Below are 23,577 nucleotides of genomic sequence, written 5' to 3'. Positions count from 1 at the left end.
ACCAGCAACTTGAATAGACAGAGTCTTTTTCAGTTACAGATCTAGATATCTTTGGATCTGATTTTTGACATCACACCAATCACTTTACCTCTCTCTTCATCAGGTTACTGTCTATAACTTTACAGAGTCCTGCGGGCATTATCAGAGAGTGAACCGAAGAGCCTATCCCATGCAGTTTGAACACATACAAGACATTATTTCCTGAATTCTTTCTTATGATTTCATAGCTAAGGAACCCTTCAAAAATGTGCGTGGGGGGATGGCTGTCTCAGCCTAGTCTACTCAGAATTCCTTATGGAGACACAGTTTTGAAATGAAAAATGAAAGAAGTTAACAGACTTTACTAACAGGGTCCATATCTTTATTCCATGAAATCTTAGCCCAACAGTTGTTAGGCTGTAATCATTAAGAAATCCTTGTGTTAGGCTGAAAACACCAAAAAAGTAAAAATAAATAAAAAACAAGGACATGGTTTTATCTTGCTCTCATTTCAAAGGTATTTCAGAGTTTGTTTTCCAATATTGCTAAGGGAGGAATCTACTTGCTGCTACACAATTCTGATTTAGGACAATGCTATATGCCACTTCATGCTATTTTGTCTGCCCTGACTATGGTTTGCCTCACTTATTACTCTTTTTTCTTCTTCCCTTTTCCTTTATATTCTTGGTTTACTAAATATTAATAGAACTTTAAATTTCATTGGGTGTGGTCATAATGTAAGTAACTCATGGGGCTTAACAGTATATATTTTTTTTCTTTTAATGTTTATTTTTGAGAGGGAGAGAGACAGAGCATGAGTGGAGAAGGGGCAGCCAGAGAGGGAGATACAGAATCCAAAGCAGGCTCCAGGCTCTGAGCTGTCAGCACAGAGCCTGATGCGGGGCTTGAACCCACTGTGAGATGACCTGAGCTGAAGTTGGACACTCAACCGACTTAGCCACCTAAGTGCCCCTTACCAGCATATTTAGATATTGAACGCTGAGTCTGGAGGGGGCAAAGTTGTTCATATCACTTCTCCCTCAGAGAAAACTGCTCTGAGGTTCAGTCTAAGGAGACTGAATTCTCAATATGCAGAAATGTGATTTGGTGAATGGTCTTGCTGCTCTTTCTGAGGTATATCCTGTTGCTCTTCCCGGAGGTGAGCCCTGGCAGGAGGCTGCACTGTGAGCAGCAGACGCCCTGCCCAGAGGCCAGGGTAATTGGAAATGCTGCAGAACATCGTGTTCCTGTAGACCTGCTGCCTGGGTGGTTGTGCCCTAGAGATTTGGCTCCTGACATTCTTGCCCAGACCTTCGGACTTTGGCAAGGCCAATTCTTTTTTTTATTTTTATTTCTTTGTTTAATGTTTACTTATTTTTGAGAGAGAGAGAGAGAGAGAGAGAGACCATGAGGGAGGGAGGGAGAAGGAGAGAGGGAGGAAGACACAGAATCTAAGCAGGTTCCAGGCTCCGTGACATCAGCACAGAGCCTGATGCGGGGCTTGAACCCACGAACTGAGAGATCACGACCTGAGCCAAAGTCGGTCTCTTAACCGACTGGGCCACCCAGGCGTCCCTGGCAAGGCCAATTCTTTGTTTCTGTCTTCACCCATGTGCTATTCTGGCCCTTTAGGAGGTTTCATTTTGTATGTGTCATGGCAATGAAGGCCGCTTGGACTGCCTGGCCACGCACTTGCCCATGGACACTGTTAAATGTCATAAGCAGCAACAGAACACGCACTCAACTTGGAATTAAAAACTATTACTTGAGCAAAAATATAACAAAACATTTTTCCTAATTCTTGCTAGAATAACGAGTGCCAGGCCTCTGGCTTTCATGGTGATTACAAAAGTTTTTGACTACTACCAGATGCCAATGCTAACTTATAGCTCTACATCTTGATTTGAATAGTATATATGAGAAGAGCACAATCAGAAGCTTTTGGACATGTAGAGCTAAGCTGAATACGATAACACATTATCCTAGGAATATCCTTCCAACCTCTTGGTGCCTTGGTGTCTGTTATCTATTAAATGAAACCAAAATGTAAAAACAGCATGAAAACAAAACCTTCCTCATTAGAGTTTTGTGAGGGATACGAACTACCCTCATGAAGTATTTTAAGTCTCATAATTATTGATCATAACATTGCATACCATAGATAGGACATGGAAGAGTGGAAGAGTGAAGCCATGAGGCTAAAAATCACAGCTCAGGGAAATCCCAAAGTAGAGAGAAATCCAGATTTCAAGAAACATAGTGGTATTTGGGCAAAGTCCCTGAGTTTAAGTAACAAGAGCACTTGATACAGAACCTGAAGTCACAGGCATGTAGGCAAATTACACAGCTACACTTGTTCAATGCAGCTGGAATCACACTAGTTCTCATTTTTGGAGTGTTGCTGACGTGGGTCCTATGATTGACTTGCAGTGGCAGCGTGCAGGTGACCCTCTGAGAAGTCTCCCCAGGTTCCTGATGGAGACGGATAAGGAAGCTGTAGGCAGAAAGGGACAAAATGTGTCCAGTTCTGTGCAGTGGGATTCTATCTTCAACCTCCAGCCACTTAAAGTCTTGCCAGACCTATGGCCTTTTAGCTGGGAAAGCATCACAGAAAAGCTGTACGACATTTGGTTATGAAACAGGAAAAGATGACTGGGCAAGACTTTGTAAGTAGTCAGCACGTAGAGAAAGAAGGAAATTCGGGCAGGATAGGTCTTTGCTGTTTGCCTCAAGTTATATTTTGCAATACATAATAGCAACAATTAAACAAGGACACAATATTATCTAATTTGTGCTGTTTACTTCCCAGGATGTGGAACATTTTCTGCAGAAGCCCATCTTTATCGCTAGGAGCCTCTGGCAAACAGTTCCATTTCAGCTCAGGTCTTTTTGTAGAAGGAACTTGATGTTAAAACCAGCTGGCTCCTTCTGCCCTCAACCCCCTCTGGTGGTTAACACATTTTTTTCATCTTTGTTCTGAGTCCCACTTAGTCTGGTTCCATTTTTATTTCTGTTCATTTTTAATGAGTTAGTAACTCAACGATCCTGGCTCAAAATCCGTGGAACTGTGGGTTGTCGGTAAGGACTGAATCAGCTTGCTGGCTCGTAATAGACTCTGAATCCAGTAACATTCATTGGTGTTTATTTACTTGGGTGGCTACTGGATCCCAGTAGGAGAAAGGGCTAAAGAGAAGAATCCAGTCAAAGCCTCTCTGGTGGCCGAGAGAGCTCTAGTTGTATAACCTCTGCCCTCACTGAAGCATCACTCTTCAAAGGAGGATGGTATACTCGCTTCTAGTATCTCTTATCTGGCTTTATAAGAACTTCTGTATCTTCCAAACCAGCAGGCATGTAAGACTTGCTTCAAACTCTATGAAATACAGGCTATGACAATTTTCTCAGAAGAAACTACCTACATTACAGCTATAACTGTATATGCTGAACCTTATGCAGAATGATAATAAAAACTTAACTGAGTAGTCAGTAAGTTGTATCCAAAAGCTACCTTCATCACATATGCCAAGGGAAGCATTAGTGAGCATGTTTACGATGTATTTAAATGAAAAAACCTAAAAACAGAAATAGTGCAGTAGAGAAATCCCAACTGTAGGATTAATAAAGCTATATCTTGTTAAACCCAAATGCTTATAAGATTATAGGCAGAAGAATAATTTGTGCACAGCATGTAAATAATCATGATGCTCAGTGGGAATTATTTGCATTTTAATTGCTGCTAGTAATAGGGACAGTAGTGTCTTATTTGTCCTCTTGTCATTGGAAAGAACGGTTTCCCATAAATGTCATTCAGGTTTTTATCTTAAAAATGGTATTCTAAAAATCTTGGTCATGATCTCCTATTGTTTGATGTTGTTCTTTTTATCTCTGTTTTGCTTCTTCTTGTTGTTGTTTAAATCAACGTATTACTGATTGAATAGGGCTTAGGGTAGCGTGTGTGTGGTTTTCTGAAAACCAGCCTGCAGGTTGAATTAGGTGCAGCCATTGTCTCTTGGAAGAGGAGTTGAATTTGAAATGTCATTAATTTAAGTACCAGGGTAATACCCTACAGCCTTGGTTACTTTTTACATACCATCTCCTCAAAACACCTCTACTTTCTTTCTTTCTTAATGTTGTTTTTTAAATGGTGTACCTTTTACTTAAATAAACTTCCTTTAAATGAGTCTTTTAGATTATGACTTCAAATAGAAAACCAGTATCCTCTGCCACAATAGATGATGACCACAAAAAGAAATAATGGTGAAAAGAAGAAAATATTATTGGATGCTAGCTAAAAGCTGGAGCTTGCCAAGTCGCTGAGCCGAAAGCTCTCTCTCCCTCTCTCTCTCTCTTGTGTGTGTGTGTGTATGTGTGTGTGTGTGTCCTTTTTTGGTAAAGTGTAAAGATGTGTTGAAGACACCAAATGGAGACTTTCTTTAGACGTACTAAGGCATATAGGGGAATTGAAAAGGGAAGAACTTGGGCGCCTGGGTGGCTCAGTCGATTGAGTGATCATCGACTTTGGCTCAGGTCATGATCTCACGGTTCGTGGGCTGGAGCCCTGCGTCGGGCTTTGTGCTGACAGCCAGTTCAGAGCCTGGAGCCTCTTTCAGATTCTGTGCCTCCCTATCTCTCTGAGTCTCCCCTGTTCAGGCTGTCTCTCTCTCTCCCTCAGAAATAAATGAAAACATTAAAAAATTAAAAAACAAGAAAAGGGAAGAACTTTCTCACTATATGATTTAGTGGGATGAACACCTCCAAACTCCACATTATCTTCACCTTAGAAAGCAGTGTCTCAGGAAAGCTCTCTAACATCTCCTACGTTTAACAATTGGGGGTGATAGCATACAACTCTCCAAGTGAAGCCAAATTGGATCCATGGCTCTTGTTCTCCGAGATTCTTTTTCCTCGGGGATTTTCAGCAACTACTGCTGCTGCCACCACAATGGTCTTCAGGTGAGCCCTCCTGGACATCCCGGCTCAAGCATGAACAGAGACTTCCCTTCTTATTTCCTCCGAGGATACTTGAGAAAGGACAAGAAATTTAAATAAGACTTTATAAACAAATGAGTTAATAAAAAGGAAACACAGAGAATGACTTAATCTTCCTTTTTATCTTTGGTTTGGAGTTTCCCAGAGTCAGTGGTTTTCAAACTTGAGCTTGCATGGAAATCACCTGGAAGGCTTATTAAAGCAGGGTGTGCTGGACCCACTCCCAAAATTCTAATTCAACAGGCCTGTGTTGGGGCCGAGAGTCTACATTTCAAACAAATGAGCAGGTGAGGTTGAAGCTGCTGGTCTGGGAATCGCCCTGGGAGAACCACTATGCAGAGGAGACCTGTTGATGCCTGGTGTCTACTGCCTGCCTGCCTGCTTTTAAGCAGGCCCATATTTGAGGTATGTGGAGAGACGGAGGGCCGAATCCTAATTCTAAAATGGAAAGGCAGCTGGCCTCATAAACAAGATGGAGTTGAACTCTCTCTCTCAAGTTAGCATAAGCTCTTTCCTCATATCTCCCCCATGTCTCCGTCTCACCAAAGTCACCAAATGATATTTTCTCAAATCTCAGGAATTTCAGTTCACTAATATTGACCTATGTTTCACGGTTATGGTTGGTCATGCTGCAAATGCCTGAGTGTGCAGGAACTCGGTCGTAGTTATTCACATTATCATTGCTTCCTGAGCTAGGTGCATTTTTGGTATTGCATGGATGGATTTCAGTGTCATTTAAAATGTCTTTGAGGGGTGCCTGAGTGGCTCAGTTGGTTGAATGTCTGACTTCAGCTCAGGTCGGGATCTTGCATTCATGGGTCTGAGCCCCGAGTTGGGCTCTGTGCTGACAGCTCAGTGCCTGGAGTCTGCTTTGGAGTCTGTGTCTCCCTTTTTCTGCCCCTCCCCAACTCACACTCTGTCTCTCTCTCTCAAAAATAAACATTAAAATTTTGTAAAGTGTCTTCAGAATTACAATATTATGAGTAAGCACTGAAACAAAATGTCCCTGTGTATGAAGAAAGGTGTGGGAATAAGGCAGGAGGGCTTATACTTGGTATTGAAACAAATAATCTGCCACTAGAATGAGTGCAAGTCCGTATTTTGAAAATAAGCTATGTTTCATTTTTAAATAGCATTTACAAAATACCTATATATAGTTTATAATTATTCAGATGATGTGATAGTGAAAAATGTTAATCTCTCCTTAAAAATAAAGTATATCTAGATTTTAAAAATTCCTTTAGGGGGTGCATGAGCAAAAAATGTGAAGACCTCACTTCTGGACTGCATTTTTCTCAATGACCCTTGGAGCACTGGCATTTGGCCAAAATAAATCCTTCGATAGTCCATGGAAAAATGAGAAAGGAAGGATAATTTATTTTTTTTAATGAAGCAAAATGTTTTTGGTTTTGTCTTGTCTTCTGAAATAAGTTCCTTTCTACATCTTTAGAGGGGAGGAAGTTAAAATATCCTGTAGTTTCAAAATTATGATATCTATATTTAAGAGGCTTTTTTTTCTTTTCCACATTTCCTTTTAAAGCAACAACTGTAAGCTTTATAGCCCCTATATAAACAAGCCATCCATAAGTAGATGAAGCTGAGCTTTCATCATGCTACTGAGAAACACACACGTGTGGCCTATAATTTGCAAAGCATTGCAGCTGAAAGCAGAAGAAATTGTGAAATCCCCGAAAATATACAAAATAAATTTCAGACCACAGGACTGTCATTTTAGGCATTGTAGTACAGTTTAATTGGCATTATTTTTCTTATAATGAGGGTTCAGAATGTAGTAGCCTGATGTGCAAAAGATGTTGCTTTATCGAGGTTTGATCAAACAGTCATCCCGGCACCTAGATAAACCAATGCTCAGTACCTATGTGCTGAGTTGATTGATGACTGAAAGCCTTGGGCTGAAACCCCTACTTGCCGATCATTTTACATTTACCTCTGTGGTCTTGATAGAACTCAGAGCCCTGAGTGATTAGGAGGGTAACTTTAAGGCAGACCCACATCTGAGGTAGATTGGGAGATGGGGCAAGGAACAGTGTTAAACAACAGTAAACAAGCCCTAAAGTAAAAGGAAGATTTACACACCCAGTTGCTGATGGGAGACAGTTACAGGAGGGCACGGGGTGTTGGGATGAGGAAGGAAGAAGGGTTATTCTTGTACAACCTGGCTTATAGCCAGTACTTCAGCATGGTGATGAATGGATGAGCAAATGAGATATTTTGAACATTTTTCCCGTTATGAATTTTGTCTTGTGACTTGGTAGTTATTTTTTAAAATATTAGTTCAAGGTTAAATAAGGTACCAACCAAATAATGTGAGAGGTAAATCATGTATTATCCATGAAGGCAAGCATTGGCCCATATGCTACAAAAAGAATTAGGATTAGAACGAGTAAAACTCAGGTGACAGGCAGAGTAAATATTCTAACAATTGGACTGTGACTTCATGAGAAATCCATTCCTTTATGTCTTCATTTATTTTTGTTTGGGTTTGTGGGGATATACTGGATTAATTTGTTTCTGATGATTGTATCTTTCCTGGGAGAAATGGAACAAGTGACTAATTCCTAGAATTACCTCTCTGGCATGGCAGATAGGCTGAGGTGAATGGAGACAGAGCCAACATATGTTTTTGGTGCCAAGCACAATTCCCCAGGCTGAATCCTATTTGAAATTTGTTTGTATTGGTTCCTTCATTATTACACAGAGCTAAAAAAAAAAAAAGAAAGAAAAAAAAAAAACCAAAAAAACAGATCAAGTGTTTAAGCCCGGAATCACATGATTTAATGTCGGAGAGACACAAGGGGTCAGCATTTCTACATAGATGACTCCTCTGACGGTTTGGCTTTCTTGTTCAGTTCTGCAGCTCTGTGCTGGTTTGCTGTGCCTCTGTGTATGAGGGTGGATAGGGGAATGAGATTCAATTTGTATCCTGCAAATCACTTTCTTTTCCAGTTTAGTATGTTGACGCCTCTTTTGGAAATGTAATCAATCTGATATTGCCATGGGAATGATATCCAACAGTGAATCTTCCCAGCCTCGCTGGTCCCTGAGGTTTCAGCAAGCTTCGGTGAGCTACCGATTTTACGTTAATTTCCCTCTCCCTGAAACAGTTTCTTAACCCACGGAGTCCTTAGTCGACGCTTGCTCAATAAATATACTGGTACATTTATTCCTGAATGGTACTAGTTCATTGGTGCCAGTTTTCCAGGAAAGGGGGCTATGGGGCTCGTGAGGTGTTGATCTGGGCTTGTTGAGGGGTTCTGACTTACCACCGGGTTCCGGATACCACTCCATGTTTGATCTGACCTCTCCTTTGCCATTCCTAACTCAGTGCAAGTGCATGAGACAATATGTCTTGAGATCTGTTGTATTTTTCTCAGGATTAAAAAAATTTGCAGGCAGGAAAAGTCACTGTCTGGCAAACGCTTCTGTGAGTTTTGACAAATGAAGAGAGTTATATAAAACTACCATAATGAGGGTAAAATTCTATCACCCCGAAGTGTTCTTTCCTGCTGCACCTTTGTAGTCCACCTCTCCTTCATCCTAACCCTTGGCAACTGCTGATCTCTTCCCTGTACCCATAGTTCTTTGCCTCTTCTAGAACATTAATTAAATTATATAGTATGTAATATTTGAGCCCAGGTTCTTTCACTTAGCATAATGCATTTGAGATTTCTCTGTGTTGTCTTATTTTAATAGCTGGCTAGTATTCCATCATGGGAATGTACCACAGCCTGCTTATCCACTCACCAGTTGAAGGACATTTAGGTGGTTTCTGGGTTTTTGTGATTATGAGTAAAGCTACTATAAATATTTACACACAGGTTTTTCTGCGAGCATAAGTTTTCATTTCTCTTGGGAAGAGGCGTGATTTAAAATATCCTTTAATTTCAAAATTTTGGTGTTAGTACACAATGAGCTCTTTCCCCCCTGCATTTCCTTTTAAAGCAACAACTATGTGCTTTACAGGCCAACACCCATAAGTTGCTGAAGTTAAATTTCATTTTGCTGCTGAAAGACATACAAAAGTGTGGCCCACAGGGACACCTGGGTGGCTCAGTTGGTTAAGTGTCTAACTCTTGGTTCAGCTCAGGTCATAATCTCCCAGTTTCATTGGTTTAAGCCCTATATCGGGCTCTCAGTGAGGAACCTGCTTGGGATTCTCTGTCTACCTCTCTCTCTCTGTCCTTCCCTCACTCATGCTATCTCTGTCTCTCTCAAAATAAATAAATAACCTTAAAAAAAAGTGTTGCATGTAACTTGATAGGCAGGTGAAAGAACCTAGGAGTGGAGTTGCTAGGTCAGGGGCACTCTATATTTGCAATTGCTAATTATTCTCTTCAGAACCCTACAAACTTTCATAAAAATTGAACACACATAGGGATTTAGATTCCTGCACTCAGAGAATGTTCAGGCATTTGTAGAATTTAGACCAAAACGGTAATAACATTTTTTGTTTGAGAGTGAGCATACACACACGAGTGGGGGAGGGCTGGAGAGGGAGAGAGAGAATTTTAAGCAGTTTCCAAGCCCAGGACAGGGCCTGAAGCAGTTTTCAGCCTCATGACCCTGAGAGCATGACCCGAGCCAAAATCCAGAGTCTAGTTTGATTAACCATCTCAGCCACCCAGGCACCCCAGTATAACATTTTTAAGCCAGAAGAGATCTTATATGACACTTAGACCTCACTTTATAAATGGGCGATGTGAGGGCAAAATACGGAAAGAGTTTTGCTTGAGGCCCTTTAGCTAGCCAGCCGCAAGTAGATCTCTGGTCTTCTGGCATTCTTTCTAGGACTGTCAACTCTAATTCTCTTGGCATTTGGTAAATAATGATACTGGATTCCAAATAGAAGTAATGAGAATGATACTCAACAATGTGTGATTTTGTAATATTTTTAATTTATTAAAAGTATTTTCATTTTGCCATAACCAGTGGCTGCCTAGTCTTTCCCATCTCCGTAAACAGCATCGCCATCCACCCGGCTACTCAGATCAGAAAAATTCATTATTATCTTTGATGATCAGACGTTAGAAAGTTCCCTGTCACAGAGCAGGCATTCAATAAATATTTATTCAGAGAAGGAATGCTTGAACAAATAAATGTACTCAAATGTCTAACATCTGGTACAACTCTTCTTTCATATCATAGGTTGAAAAGGCATTCATATGGCCAGTCTCAAACATTTGACATGTAAAGCATTAGATGCCTTTTGGTGTCCTTCCTTATTTTTTAAAGATTTTTAATGTTTATTGTTTATTTTTGAGAGAGAGAGAAACAGAGTGTGAGTGCGGGAGGTGCAGAGAGAAAGGGAGACACAGAATCAGAAGCAGGCTCCAGGCTCTGCAGCTTTCAGCACAGAGCCTGATGCCAGGCTTGAACCAACAAACCATGAGATCATGACCTGAGTAGAAGTTGGATGCTTAGCCTACTGAGCCACCAAGGTGCCCCGCTTCCTTATTTTTAAAATGACTTGAAATAATTAAACATTTTATAATGCAGTATGAAAGATTGTATTTTTTAAAGTTTTTGTCATTAACTTGTGCAATATTAGTTTCAGGAGTAGAATTCAGTGATTGAGTACTTACATTCAACAACCAGTGCTCATCACAACAAATGCCCTTCCTTAATACTCATCACCCATCTAGCCCATATCTTAACCATACCCCTCCTTCAACCCTCAGTTTGTTCTCTATTGCTAAGAGTCCCTTGTAATTTGTTTCCTTCTCTCTTCTCTACCCCCTTCACACATGTTCACCTGTTTCATTTCTTAAATTCCACAAATGAGTGAAATCACAAATGAATGAAAGTATTAGACTTTCTCTGATTGACTTATTTTGCTTAACATAATACATTTTAGCTCCATCCACACCATTGCAAATGGCAAGATTTCAATCTTTTTCATGGCTGAGTAATATTCCATCATATATAATATACATATTATACATATAATATACATATTATAAATATTACATATTTATATATTTATAATGCTGCTCTAAACGTCAGGATGCATATATTCCTCCAGATCAGTACTTTTATATCCTTTGGGTAAATACCTAAAAGTGCAATTACTGGATCGTAGGGTAAGTTCTATTTTCAGTTTTTTGAGGAAGTTCCATACTGTTCTCCAGAGTGGCTGCACCAGTTTGCATTCCCACCAATAACGCAAAAGTGTTCCCCTTTCTCTGCAGCCTCACCAATACCTGTTGTTTCTTGTGTTGTTAATTTTAGCCATTCTGACAGGTGTGAGGAGGTATCTCATCATGGTTTTAATTCGTGTTTTCCTGGTGATGAGTGAGGTTGAGCATCTTTTCATGTGTCTGTTAATCATCTAGATGTCTTCTTTGGAAACATGTCTATTCATGTCTTCTGCCCATTTCTTAACTGGGTTGTTTTTTGAGTGTTGAGTTTGTAAGTTCTTTACAGATTTTGGATACTAACCCTTTATCAGATAAGTCATTTGCAAATATCTTCTCCCAATTCTTTATGCTGCCTTTTAGTTTTGTTGGTTATTTCCTTTGATGTACAGAAGCTTTTTATTTTGATCAGGTTCCAATTGTTCATGTTTGCTTTTGTTTCCCTTGCCTTTGGCACCTTGTCTAGTAAGAAGTTGCTCTAGTTAAAGTGTAAAAAGTTGCTGCCTGTGTTCTATGCTACGATTTTTATAGTTTCCTATCTCACATTTAGGTCTTTTATCCATTTTGAGTTTATTTTTGTGTATGGAGTAAGAAAGTGGTCCAATTTCATTCTTCCCAAAACCATTTGTTGAAAAGGCTGTCCTTTTTTATTGGATATTCTTTCCTGCTTTGTCAAGGATTAGTTGACCATGTAGTTGTGGGTTTGTTTTTGGCTATTCTATTCTGTTCCATGGATCTTTGTGTCTACTTTTGTGTCAATACCATACTGTCTTGATGGCTACAACTTTGTGACTTTGTAATTTAGCTTGAAATCCAGAATCATTATGCTTCCAGTTTTGTTTTTCTTTTTCAGAATTGCTTTGGCTACTGGGGGGTCTTTTGTGGTTCCATACAAATTTTAGGGGTTTTTTGTTCTAGCTTTGTGAAAAATGGTGGTATTTTGATAGTGATTGCATTAAATGTGTGGATTGCTTTGGGTAGTATAGACATTTTAACAAGATTTGTTCTTCTAGTCCATGAGCATGGAATAATTTTCCATTTATTTGTGTCCTATAACTTATAGAATACAGATCTTTTACCTTTTTAGTTAGGTTTATTTTGTATCCTTTGGTTAAATACCTAAAAGTTTTAGGTATCTTATTGTTTTTGGTAAAATTGCAAATGGAATCAATTCCTTGATTTCTTTTTCTGTTGCTTCATTGCTGGTGTTTAGAAACCCAACAGATTTCTATACATTGATTTTATATGTTGCAACTTTGCTGAATTGATGTATTAGTTCTAGCAAATTTTTGGTGGAGTCTTTCAGGCTTTCTACAAAGAGTATCATGTCGTCTGCAAATAGTGAAAGTTTGACTTCCTCCTTGCCAATCTGGATGCCTTTTATTTATTTTTCTTATCCAATTACTGAGGCTAAGACTTCCAGTAGTATGTAAATAGTAAAGGGGACAGTGGACGTCTTTGTCTTATTCCTGACCATAAGGGAAAGTCTCCCCTCGGAAGCCATCTGGCCCAGGACTTTTGTTTGTTGGGAGATTTTTGGTAACTGATTCAATTTCTTTACTGGTTATGGATCTGTTCAAATTTTTTATTTTTTCCTGTTTGAGTTTCAGTAGTTGGTAAATTTTTAGGAATCTGTCCATTTCTTCCAGATTGTCTAGTTGGTTGGAATATAATCTTTCATAGTATTTTCTTATAATTGTTTGTATTTCTATGGTGTTGATTGTGATCTCTCCTCATTCATTCATGATTTTATCTATTTATCTATGCTCTTCTGGAAGCATAGGCTTGAGCGCCAAGGGTTTAATCATTAGAGATTGGCTGATATTAAGACCTGGAGAGGATGCAGGCCACTTGGGACACTGGGAAAAGTATGGGATGGTGAAGCATGGGGAACTGGGTACTGGCTGTCATGCCGAAATGAACCCCTGGCGCTCCTCTGTCTGCCATGGCCACCCTTAACTCATCCTCTACCACTGGCACCACCCCCACCCCTGGGCACAATGCCCTGTCCCTGCCTCCGGACACCTCCTCCCCTGTCAACCCCGCTGATCCTGTCACCAAAGATGCCCCTGCTGCCCCCTCCACCTCTGCGAGCATGAGGCCCTCAGAGCCAGGGGGACAGGCCCCAGAGTCGGGCTGTGGCCTCGTCCCACCAAAGGAGACTGGGGAGCCCCGAGAAGAGCCTGGCTGTGGTGGCCTCTCCCCAAAGGACCTAGGAGGGCAAGACGACAAGGAGCAGGAGGAGGAAGAAGGAGAAGGGCTCCCTCCCGTGGACCTAAGCAACCATTTATTCACAGCTGGTGGTGAGGCCTACCTAGTGGCCAAGCTGTCCCTGTCAGGTGGCAGTGAACTCCTGTTACCAAAGGGCTTCCCCTGGGGCCAGGTGGGAATCAAGGAAGAGCCCGGCTTGCCCCTCCTTGCCCACCTACCCTCTGCACACCTCACTGCCCTTCACATCCAATGTGGCTTTGACCCAATCCAAGGCTTTAGCTCTTCTGACCAAATTCTGTTCCATGATATCTCAGCGCCATCTCTGGCCACCTGTGAGGGAAGGGATGGAGTCTTCTGGAGCTACCAACTGGTTCCAAACCCACCTGGAGATCCCAAAGATGGCCCTATGGGGAGCAGGGGAGGAGACCACAGGGTGCTCTTCTGGCTCTGCCTCATATGCCGCCTGGGTTTCAGCAGGGCCCAGGCCTTTGTGGGTCACATACAGTCTCATGGGGTGAAGCTAACCCCCGCCCAACATCTGGGCTTGCCCAGTAGTGCAGCTGTGCTTCAGGCAGGAGATAAGGGCTGCGTGGCTCTCCTAAGCTTTCTGGAACCAAAACCACCTGCTCACCCCCACCCCCCAAATTTTTTAAATCTATTTTGTCTATTTTCATTTGCTTCCATGTATTTTTTAAAAATTTATTCTTTGATTTCCTGGTTAACCTGTTCATTCCTTAGTACGATGTTCTTTAACATCCATGTATTTGAGGTCATCTCAAATTTTTTCTTGCAGTTGATTTCAAGTTTCATAGTGTTGTGATATAAAAATATGCATGGTATAATCCTGATCTTCTTGTACTTGTTGAGGGCTGATTTGCGATCTAATACGTGATCTATTCTGCAGAATGTACCATGTGCCCTTGAGAAGAATGTATGTTCTGTTCCTTTAGGACAAAATGTACTGAATATATTTGTTAAGTCTATCCAGTCCAGTGTGTCATTCAAAGCCATTTTTTCCTTGTTGATTTTCTGCTTAGATGATCTGTCCATTGCTGTAAATGGTCTGTTAAAGAACTCTACTATTATTGACTTATTATCAATGAGTTTCTTTATGTTTGTTATTAGTTGATTTATATATTTGGCTTCTTCAAATTGGGGGCATAAATACTTACAATTGTTAGAGCTTGTTGATGGATAGACCCCTTAATTATGATATAGTATTCTTCTTCATCTGTTGTTACAGGCTTTGTTTTAAAATCTAGTTTGTGTGATACAGGTATGGCTACGCTGGCTTTCTTTTGGCATCCATTACCCTGATAGATCTTTCTCCAACTGATTACTTTCAATCTGCAGGTGTTTTTAGGTCTAAAATGAATCTCTGGTAGGCAGCATATAGATGGATCTTGTTGTTTTTTTTTTAATCCATTCTAATACCCTATATATTTTGAATGGATCATTTAGTCCATTGACATTCAGAATGATTATTGAAAGTTATGAATTTAGTGCTATGTGTTACCTGTAGAGTTGGTATTTCTAGTAATGTTGTCTTATCCTTTCTAGGCTTTGTTGCTTTGGTCTTTTTTTGTTTGTTTCCACTCAGAGTCCCCCTTAAAATTTCTTGAAGGGCTGGTTTAGTGGTCATGAACTCTTTGGGTTTTGTCTGGGGAAATTCTTTATTTCTCCTTCTATTCTGAATGACAGCCTTGCTGGATAAAGAATTCTTGGCTGCATATTTTTCCCATTCAGCACATTGAATATTTTCCTCCCACTCCCTTATGGCCTGACAAGCTTCTGGGGACAAGTCTGCTGCTAACTTTATGTATCTACCTTTGTAGGTTAAGGACATTTTGTCCCTAGGTGCTATCAGAATTCCCTCTTTATGTTTGTATTTTGCAAGTTTCATTGATATATTGTGTATTGCCCTGTTACTGTTGATTTTTGAGGGGAATTCTCCATGCATTTTGGGCTTAAATCAACCCTCTTTCCTTCCTCAGATTAGGAAAGTTCACAACTATAATTCGTTCAAATAAATTTTCTGCCTCCTTTTCCCACTCGTCTTCTAGGACTCCCATGGTACAGATATTATTTTGCTTTATGGAATCACTGAGTTCCCGAAGTCTACCCTTGTAATCTAATAGTTTTCTATGCCTCTTCTTTTTGGAGTCATTATTTTCCATAATTTTATCTTCTGTATTCCCTATTCTTTCCTTTGCTTCTTCAGTCCTTGTGACCATATCTAGTAGGTTTTGCATCTCAGTTATAACATTTTTTTATGTCAGTCTGACTAGCCTTTAAGTTTTTGATCTCTGCAACAAGAGTTTTTCTGGTGTCTTATATGCTTTTTTTTAAAGCCAAACTAGTTGTTTTATTACTGTTGTTCTCAATTCTTGTTCAGACAAAGTCTCTTGCTGTTATTTCTACTTGATCTTTCTTTTGGGAAGAATCCCTCTATCTTGTCATTTTGATTAAATTTCCATCTTTTGTGTTATGTTTTCTATGCCTGAGAGTAATGCTAATATTAAAAAAGAGTCAACCGTTGTCCGGGGCCTGGCTCTTCAGGATGTGTTCCTGGTGTATGCTGTGTGTACTCTGATGTTTTATTTTGGCTGCTCCTTCCACTGGTCTGTCCTCTGCACAGTTCCTCTCCTTTGCAGTGGGGAGTCTTCAGACCTCTAACTAGGTGTGCTTTGATTTGTCAAAATAAGCCTAAAAGAAGAGAACAAAAGAGAGAAAAAGAGAAGAAAAAAGAACCTTGATCCAAAAAATGAGAAAAGAAAATGGAAAAAAAAAAAAAACCCAACAATCAAAAAAACTACAAGCCTGATTCCAAAGGGGGGGTAAGGGAGAAAGAAAATGAAAAGAAAAAAAAAAAAGTAAACCACCTATTTCCACCAGAACTGCAGGTGACACTTTGAAGCACTCTGTGTTCCATGTACTTAGTGCCTGCCGGGTGCTGCCTCTGCTGTGCTGGCTCAGTGTCACACTTGCCCCAGTAAATAAGCAGTTTCCAGGTACAGGGGGGCAGATTTTGTTGTAAGCAGGTCCCACCTCCACTGGGGGCTGCTGTGTTGCTCTCTGAAGTCCCACCTGGTGGTGAAGGGTAAAATGTCACCACCTCAATCTCCCATCCCTGGACAGGGGATCTCACACCCCCCACTGTTTAGAAAGCCCTCATAGAATAGCGAGGACAGTCCATGTTCCCCCCACCACAGCTCTCCTGTGTATTTTCTTTGGCCTGTGGCTGAAATAAATGTACTCCAGGAAGGGAATGTTCTCTCCCAGCGTGATTCAGGAGATCCCTACTCCGTACTATGCACTCTGGAGCCAGTGTCCTTCTCCCCAGGAGTGCATGCCAAAGCTCCACCCCAGGGAAACTCCTACACTTCCAAATCCTTAGAGTTGGAGCTCCACGTGCTGTTTGAAAAAAAAAAACAAAAACAAAAACAAAAACTCACAACACTCCGTACCTCTCACTCCACAGTCTGTGGTCAGGACACGGTTTGTCTTCTGTGAATCCAAGACCACACTCTCTCAACCCCTGTCTCTTTCCCTTTTGTCTCTCCACAGAAAGAGTTCCCTCTCTTCTGAGGCACCACCAGAAGGAGCCCCTTCTGCCAGTCCTCAGATCAAGTTCCTGGGTATTCCAAGTGATCTGACCTCAGCACAGCTGTGTTTGAGAGTCAAGGAAAGCACAGTGTCCCCCTACTTCTCTGCTATCTTAACTCCTCCCTCCTGAAAGACTGTAATTTTTTAAAATTTTGTAAGCATTTGTTTATTTCTGAAGCTTGGGATTAGTTTTTTGGCAGCTGGTAATACTCAGAATACTGTTGACTATTAGGCATTTTAGAATGCTACTTTATATGTCTCTCTACCTTTTAAATAATTGTTGAGACAATTCTGAGCAGGCTACACACTGTCAGTGCAGAGCCCAATGTGGGGCTCAGTCCCACAAACCACAAGATCATGACCTGCACTGAAATAAAGAGTGCCCCAGAACTGAGAGAGTTCAAAGACTACTCCAGATTTCAGGCCGGACATCCGGTGTAGACCTCAATACTCCCCACCTTGATACACTGCAGGAAGGTAGAGACAGCGAGTACAGTGTTGGACCTATGGGGTTTTAGATGCTTATGAGGTGTCTAATTTAAAATCAGGTAGGTGGTTATATATTCAGATTCGGAGCTCATACGAAAGTTATGGGTCCGATAAGGGTCACCATAGAGATGTTAATTAGAGCATGTCTTAGGTCTGGTTTTACGAACCACAAATTTCCCAAGTGACCAGTGGGTCACTAGGAATGACATTACTGAAGGATTCTTTCTAATTGCACTCCTTTGCTTCCAGATTCATATATTCTACCTATCAGAGACAGGACAACACATAATGACTATTGGCATAAAGTATATGCTACATTGTGAAAGCAACAGCTCAGCACCATAGTGTATCATCTTCAAGGGACTGCTCCATTTTCTATCATCACAGCAATTTCAGGGTTATACGGTGTGTGGGAGACCAGCAGCAATCTACTTTTAGTTTGTCCCAACTACCAAGCTGAACCATCACCAACCAGGCCTAGGTTTCTTCCTCCTCCATCATTGGATGAGTTCTGAGGTATTCTATAACAGAACCATTCTAGCATGCCCATGTCTCTAGGCTCTTAGATCATTTCCTCAGAATTCTACCAAGACTTTTCTGGCATTTCCCAGGGGCCATTGAAAACAAAAGTTGATAAAAACTAGGATAGAGGCCCACATACTAATGAAGGTGGTTTGAGGGGACCTGCAGACCACCCGTGGTGTATACTACAAAGCCATAGGAGTGGATGCTGTAAAGAAAGGGTAAAGGGAGAAAGGCAAGGACTTCAGACATAGCCCTCCCTTTTAGACCCTAATATTCAATGGTTCAAGAGCAAGAATTACCAACAAATGAGACAGGAAAAGCGTTCCAAAGAGATGATTCACAGACAGGGTTTTAAGAGAAAAGGATCATTGCAATGAACTGGCAGGTGCTGAGTCATTAATGATGTGATGTAATGTTGGGGTCTGGGAGCGAACAGTCAAGAGAGAACTCTTGAGATGTCTTTGGTGCAAAAAAGGTAGCTTTATGAAGGCATAGGGACAGGACCCATGGGCAGAAAGAGCTGGAGTGAGGAATGACTGCTGATACACTTGTAAGTTGAGAGGGGGTTAGGGACACTGTAAATCTTTAAGGGATTTGGAAGCAAAGTTTTCAGGACCTTGAGGGGTTAGTTGCTGTGTAAGATAAGGTCATTTACTACTATCTAGTAAATTCTTAATCATGAGACTCTTCAGATGTATATCAGGGGGCCATATGTTTGGAGAATGATTGCTAGCATACATCTTAGGGCAGTGGGGGTGGAGGGGGATAGAGAGAAAGGAAGTTTCCAAAGGGATTTTTGCATGTTAGAGAAGACTTAAAGGATCCTGGAGGTTGGGCTAATGTCAAGCTAAGGTTGCCTTTTGCCTCTAGCAAACCTCAACTAGGAGGTTGAGTTCCTGGAAGAATGTCACTCTTCTTGTCCCACACGCTTGTCAATGGGCTATAAGTTACAAGGAAATTTAACTTTTTCTACATTTCTTTTGCCTGTGTTCTATACATCATTAAGTAAGCTGAGAATTCAAAAGCATTCAGTGGATATATCCTCCATGTAGTGGATACCTCCATGTAGTATCATGGAGGATAATGATGACATTGGCAAGAGCAATGTCAAGTGAGACAGTGGGCCCCGCAGCCAGAATTAGAATGAAGAATGCAGAGGGGAAGAAAAAAAGCCAAATTTTAAAAAATGAACAGCGGAAGCAAGGAAATAAGATGATGGATAGGGAGGCTATGGTGTTAGGGAGGGTGTGTATGTGAGAGAGAGAGAGAGAAAGGGAGAGAAACTAATACTACTGTTCATGATTTCTGAGAAGAATCTACAGAAAAATCTGAGCCTAGTTGGAGGGATGGTTTTTGATGGTAAAAGATTCTCCACACTGAAACAGGAAGGAGGAGAAAGTGATGGTTTAGGGATTTGGTGGTGGGAAGTTGAGGGTATGTGGTTCCACTATGGTGGCTTATTTTCACTGAGTAGGAGTTAAGGCCATTTGATAAGAATTTATGGGTTAGAGAAAGTAAGTAGGTTGAGGATAGAGGACAGTGTCTGAAAGAAAGCTCAGTTAGTCTACAGAAGGTAGGTGAATGACAACAGCCATGAGAGGGATAGAGAGTGGTAAGGCTGGGTAACAAACATGAGACTCAGTAGGTCCAGGGTTTGCAGAAGGTTGAAAATATTTGTCTGGAACTTGGACCCACTTCCCACCAAGAATACGAGGCACATTAGGAAATAAACAAATTCTGTTAGAAAGTATTATAAAGGAATTTAGGTTTAGTTACGAGCAGAAAGTATAGAAAAGGTAAATTTGAGAACGTAGAATTGTTTTTCATGGAGCTGAAGTTTCTGGAGAGTAAAATGAAGAGTTTGGGAGGAAAGATTGGAGCAGGGATTAAGTCAAAGAGGAAAAAACTCAGAGCATTACTCAAACAAACAAAAACTGCTTTAATTTCTTTTTCTGGTCTTCTCTCTGTCTCTCTTTCCTTAAACCAATAAAGACACCATTCTTTCTTATTTTTATTATTACAAACCGTTCCTTTACCCAAGGCAAGTCATTTGGGATGGATTGCAAAATTGAATTAAAATAAAACCTAACTAGAATTGACATGTATTAGCTACTCAAGTCGAAACTGAGGTGTTCTTTTTAAAGATACATTTATGTTTGGGCATTAATATAGTTCACTATTTTGCTGTGATTATACCTTAATATGATCATCTCCCTTCTTTTTCTTTGACCTTACCTTGACATGGTTGAGTGTTTTGCTCTAATTTTTAAGTGATCTACATTTATTTTTATTTTTAATTAAACTGTTTTTAATGTTTATTTATTTTTGAGAGAGAAAGAGACAGAGTGCTAATTGGGGAGGGGCAGAGAGAGGGAGACGCAGAATCCGAAGCAGGCTCCAGGCTCTGAGCTGTCAGCACAGAGCCCGACATGGGGCTCAAACCCACAAACCACAAGATCATGACCTGAGCTGAAGTTGGTTACTTAACTGACTGAGCCACCCAGGTGTCCCTACATTTGTTTTTAAATGTAACATATGTAAGTGTTCATAAAGAATTGGCCAAAGATATATTTGTCTCCTATTTCTATTAGAAGACCTGTTACCTTAAGTCCTTCAAAGACCACTTAGGTCAGAAAGACATATAAACTTAAAGAGAAGAGTAGATATACCTATATTTGCAAAGTAAGTGCATGTCTATGGGTGAGAAATTTTCATCATTTTTTTCTGGCCTCCCTGTTTTTAGGTTGAGTGTTTTTTTGTTTTTGTTTTTTAAGTTTATTTATTTTCAGAGAGAGAGCATACAAGCAGCGAAGGGGCAGAGAGAGAGAGAGAGAGGGAGTGAGAGGATCCCAAGCTGCCTCTGTACTGCCAGCACATTGCTGACACAGGGCTTGAACTCATGAACCATGAGATCATGACCTGAGCTGAAACCAAGATACCCATGGTTAACTGACTGAGCCACCCAGGTGCTGGTTTCATAATTCTTAACTGTATACTTTATTAAACCTGAGAAGGTGAACTGAAACAGTAAAGACAGAAAAGTAAGTCAGCTTTAAGCTGTTGAAATTTAAGTGACTGACCCCATCAGAACTGGGCTTTGGTAAGAAAACTCACTGCTGCAGGGAAAGTGGAGTGGAAAGGGAGAGGTTGGAGGGGAAAGAAAACTAGGGGGCTGCTGTCATAGTCTAGGTGAAAAATAGCATGAGTCTAATCTACACACATGACCAGGAATACAAAACTGGCTAAAGAAAAAACTGTTTCTCCTCTAACTTCAATGCTTTGGACACCAAGTATATAGAGTTTTCCCCACACCAACCAAATTCTCACTTCTCTGGACACCAGCGGTTGGCACTAACCACCTGGAGTTAGCTCAGACCCCACAGTTTAAGGGATCAGTCGTACAAGACTGTCCTATGCTCAACCCTAGAATGCCAGTCACAAGTCTAGGTTGTCACCTATGCTTCTGGCTGACTAGCTGTAATTAGAGGTTCTGGTAACTCCCTACCTCAAGTTTGATCATTTGAAAGACCAGCTCACAGAACTCAGGAAGAGAAGTTACTTAATTAGATTATTGGTTTATTATAAAAGGACACAAGTGAGGAACAGGTAGGTGGAAGAGATGCACGGAGAAGATCTAAGAGAACAGATGTGGCACTTCTGTGCCCCCATGTGCTCACCTACCCAGAAGCTCTCTTGGGGCTTTCATGAGGCTTTTTCTTGAGGCTTCATTTCAGCCACACATTTGATTAAATTATTGGCCATTGGTGATGGTCTCCACTCCCAACCCTTCTCACCTCCCTGGAGGTCAGGGAGTGGGGATGAAATTTCCAACCCTTTCATCTCACCCTGGTTCCTCTGGAAACCAGCTACAATCATCTCATTAGCATAAACTCCAGGGGTGGTTGAAAGGGGCTTGTTATGAATAACAAAAGATGCTCCTCTCACCCTGATGACTCAAGAATTTCCTAAGAGGGCACCTGGCTGGCTCAATCACTTAAGTGTGTCCCTCTCTCAGATTTGCCTCAGGTCATAATCCCATGGTTCCTGGGTTCAAGCCCCAAATCATCGAGCTCTTCGGAGCCCGCTTTGGAGTCTCTATCTCCCTTTCTCTCTCTGCCCTCCCCTAATCTCTCTCTCTCTCTCTGAAAAATAAACATAAAAAAATGGAAAAACTTCTAGGGCTTTGGAAGCTTTGTGCTAGAAACTGGAGAGAAAACCCAAAATACATATTCACTGATGGGGATGGATGAACTGCAGATATGCAAATCCACACTTGATTGGCAGCTCAGTAAGATGCCTCATTGGCCACATTATACTGGGAAGCTCAGGATGCCTCACCTTGTATTTTCTTCGTGATTCCCATTCCAACTTCATCTTTCCCGATCTGCCCCCAAATAGCTTTCTGAGCCCTGTAGAATTTGTGTTAAAAAGGAACAGCATGTTTCCTGACACACATAACATTAGGGAGGAGGGATGGAAAACAACTGCATAATTACTATTTCACAATCACAATTGGAGCTGATTCTTCCAGCCTGAAATCCGCTTCTGGTTTCCCCAGTGACATTTTCAGACCTTCATTATAAGTGAAGAACCTTGGTAACCATGTCACACATTTTCTTCTGGTCTGAAACACATTCATTTAATGAGTCGATGACCTTTATTTATCTACAAAATGTGACCCCATTAGCTGTTAACCAAACATACAGAGTGAAGTTGAGACAATGACTTGAAACTTTGAATCTCAGGATTGAGATGTTTTTCTAAACAGCATCTGGCTACAATGTATAGAAATTGCCTCCATTACCAGGGATTTTGGTAGAAGAGTTTATGTGTTATAACTCTTTAGTTGAGTGTGTATAATAGACTGTATAACTTTACTAATAGTGCCCCACTTGCAAAATACACTAATCTGACCCTTTGAAGTTAGGTTTGGTCATATAACTTGCTTTGACCAACGAAAGGTGTGGCAGTGACACATATCCTTTCCAGGTAGAAGCTTAAGAGCTGTGCATTTTTAAAGGGCTGCCTTTACCCTCTCCTTTGGCAACTAGCAACGTAGCCAGTGGCTGCTTTCTCATGCTGGGTCCTTGGGTGAGGGCAAAGGGATGCGAAGCAGAGCCCTCAGCTGGCATGTGAAGGAAATGTATTATGACCCAGATAACAAGCCTCGTTGCTTTAAGCCACTGAGGTTTGGAGCTGGTGCTACAATGTAGTCAACCTATCTTGACTGATAAAGGGTGTGTATTTCTATTGCACATCTGTATTATGTGTCTGGAGTCATTGTTAAAAGCAAGAAACACTGGGGGGTGGGGAAGGTAGTGTGGGTGTAACAAGAAAAAATTGGTGGAAAATAGTCTTTAAATTGTCACCAGTAATAGGTGAAAATAACCCACTTGTTCTTTTATGTTTAACTACATACTGCTATAAAAATGATCAAATATTTTGTTTTAAGTGCTTAGGGGGAGAGAAGGCGGTGGAGGAATTGGAACTTCAAAATAATAAATGTATAAAGAAACAAAGTTCTCCAGATCTTGTAAAAGGGTCAAAGCGGAGGGAATTAACAGAAATGCCTCTAACCACAGAGACCAAAACAACTGTTGGCTGAGTGCTTCCCTGACCTGTCCTC

General features: G+C 40.9%; 1 protein-coding gene across 1 annotated transcript in view; it reads left to right on the top strand.

Annotated features, from left to right (window-relative positions):
• The first annotated feature begins 13,065 nt into the window (after positions 1–13,065).
• Positions 13,066–23,577, top strand: part of LOC120236523 (zinc finger homeobox protein 2-like) — a 28,133-nt gene continuing 17,621 nt past the window's right edge. The window contains exon 1 of the mRNA XM_039239354.1: positions 13,066–13,956. Within this exon, the coding sequence (XP_039095285.1) occupies positions 13,066–13,956 (891 nt within the window). The remainder of the gene's footprint in view (positions 13,957–23,577) is intronic.

The sequence above is a fragment of the Hyaena hyaena genome, unplaced genomic scaffold (genome assembly GCF_003009895.1).
Source record: "Hyaena hyaena isolate Hyena2069 unplaced genomic scaffold, ASM300989v1 scaffold_156, whole genome shotgun sequence".
In the NCBI taxonomy this organism is placed as follows: domain Eukaryota; kingdom Metazoa; phylum Chordata; class Mammalia; order Carnivora; family Hyaenidae; genus Hyaena; species Hyaena hyaena.
The sequence above is the reverse complement of the archived record's forward strand: the minus strand, read 5'-3'. Positions and strand labels throughout refer to the sequence as shown.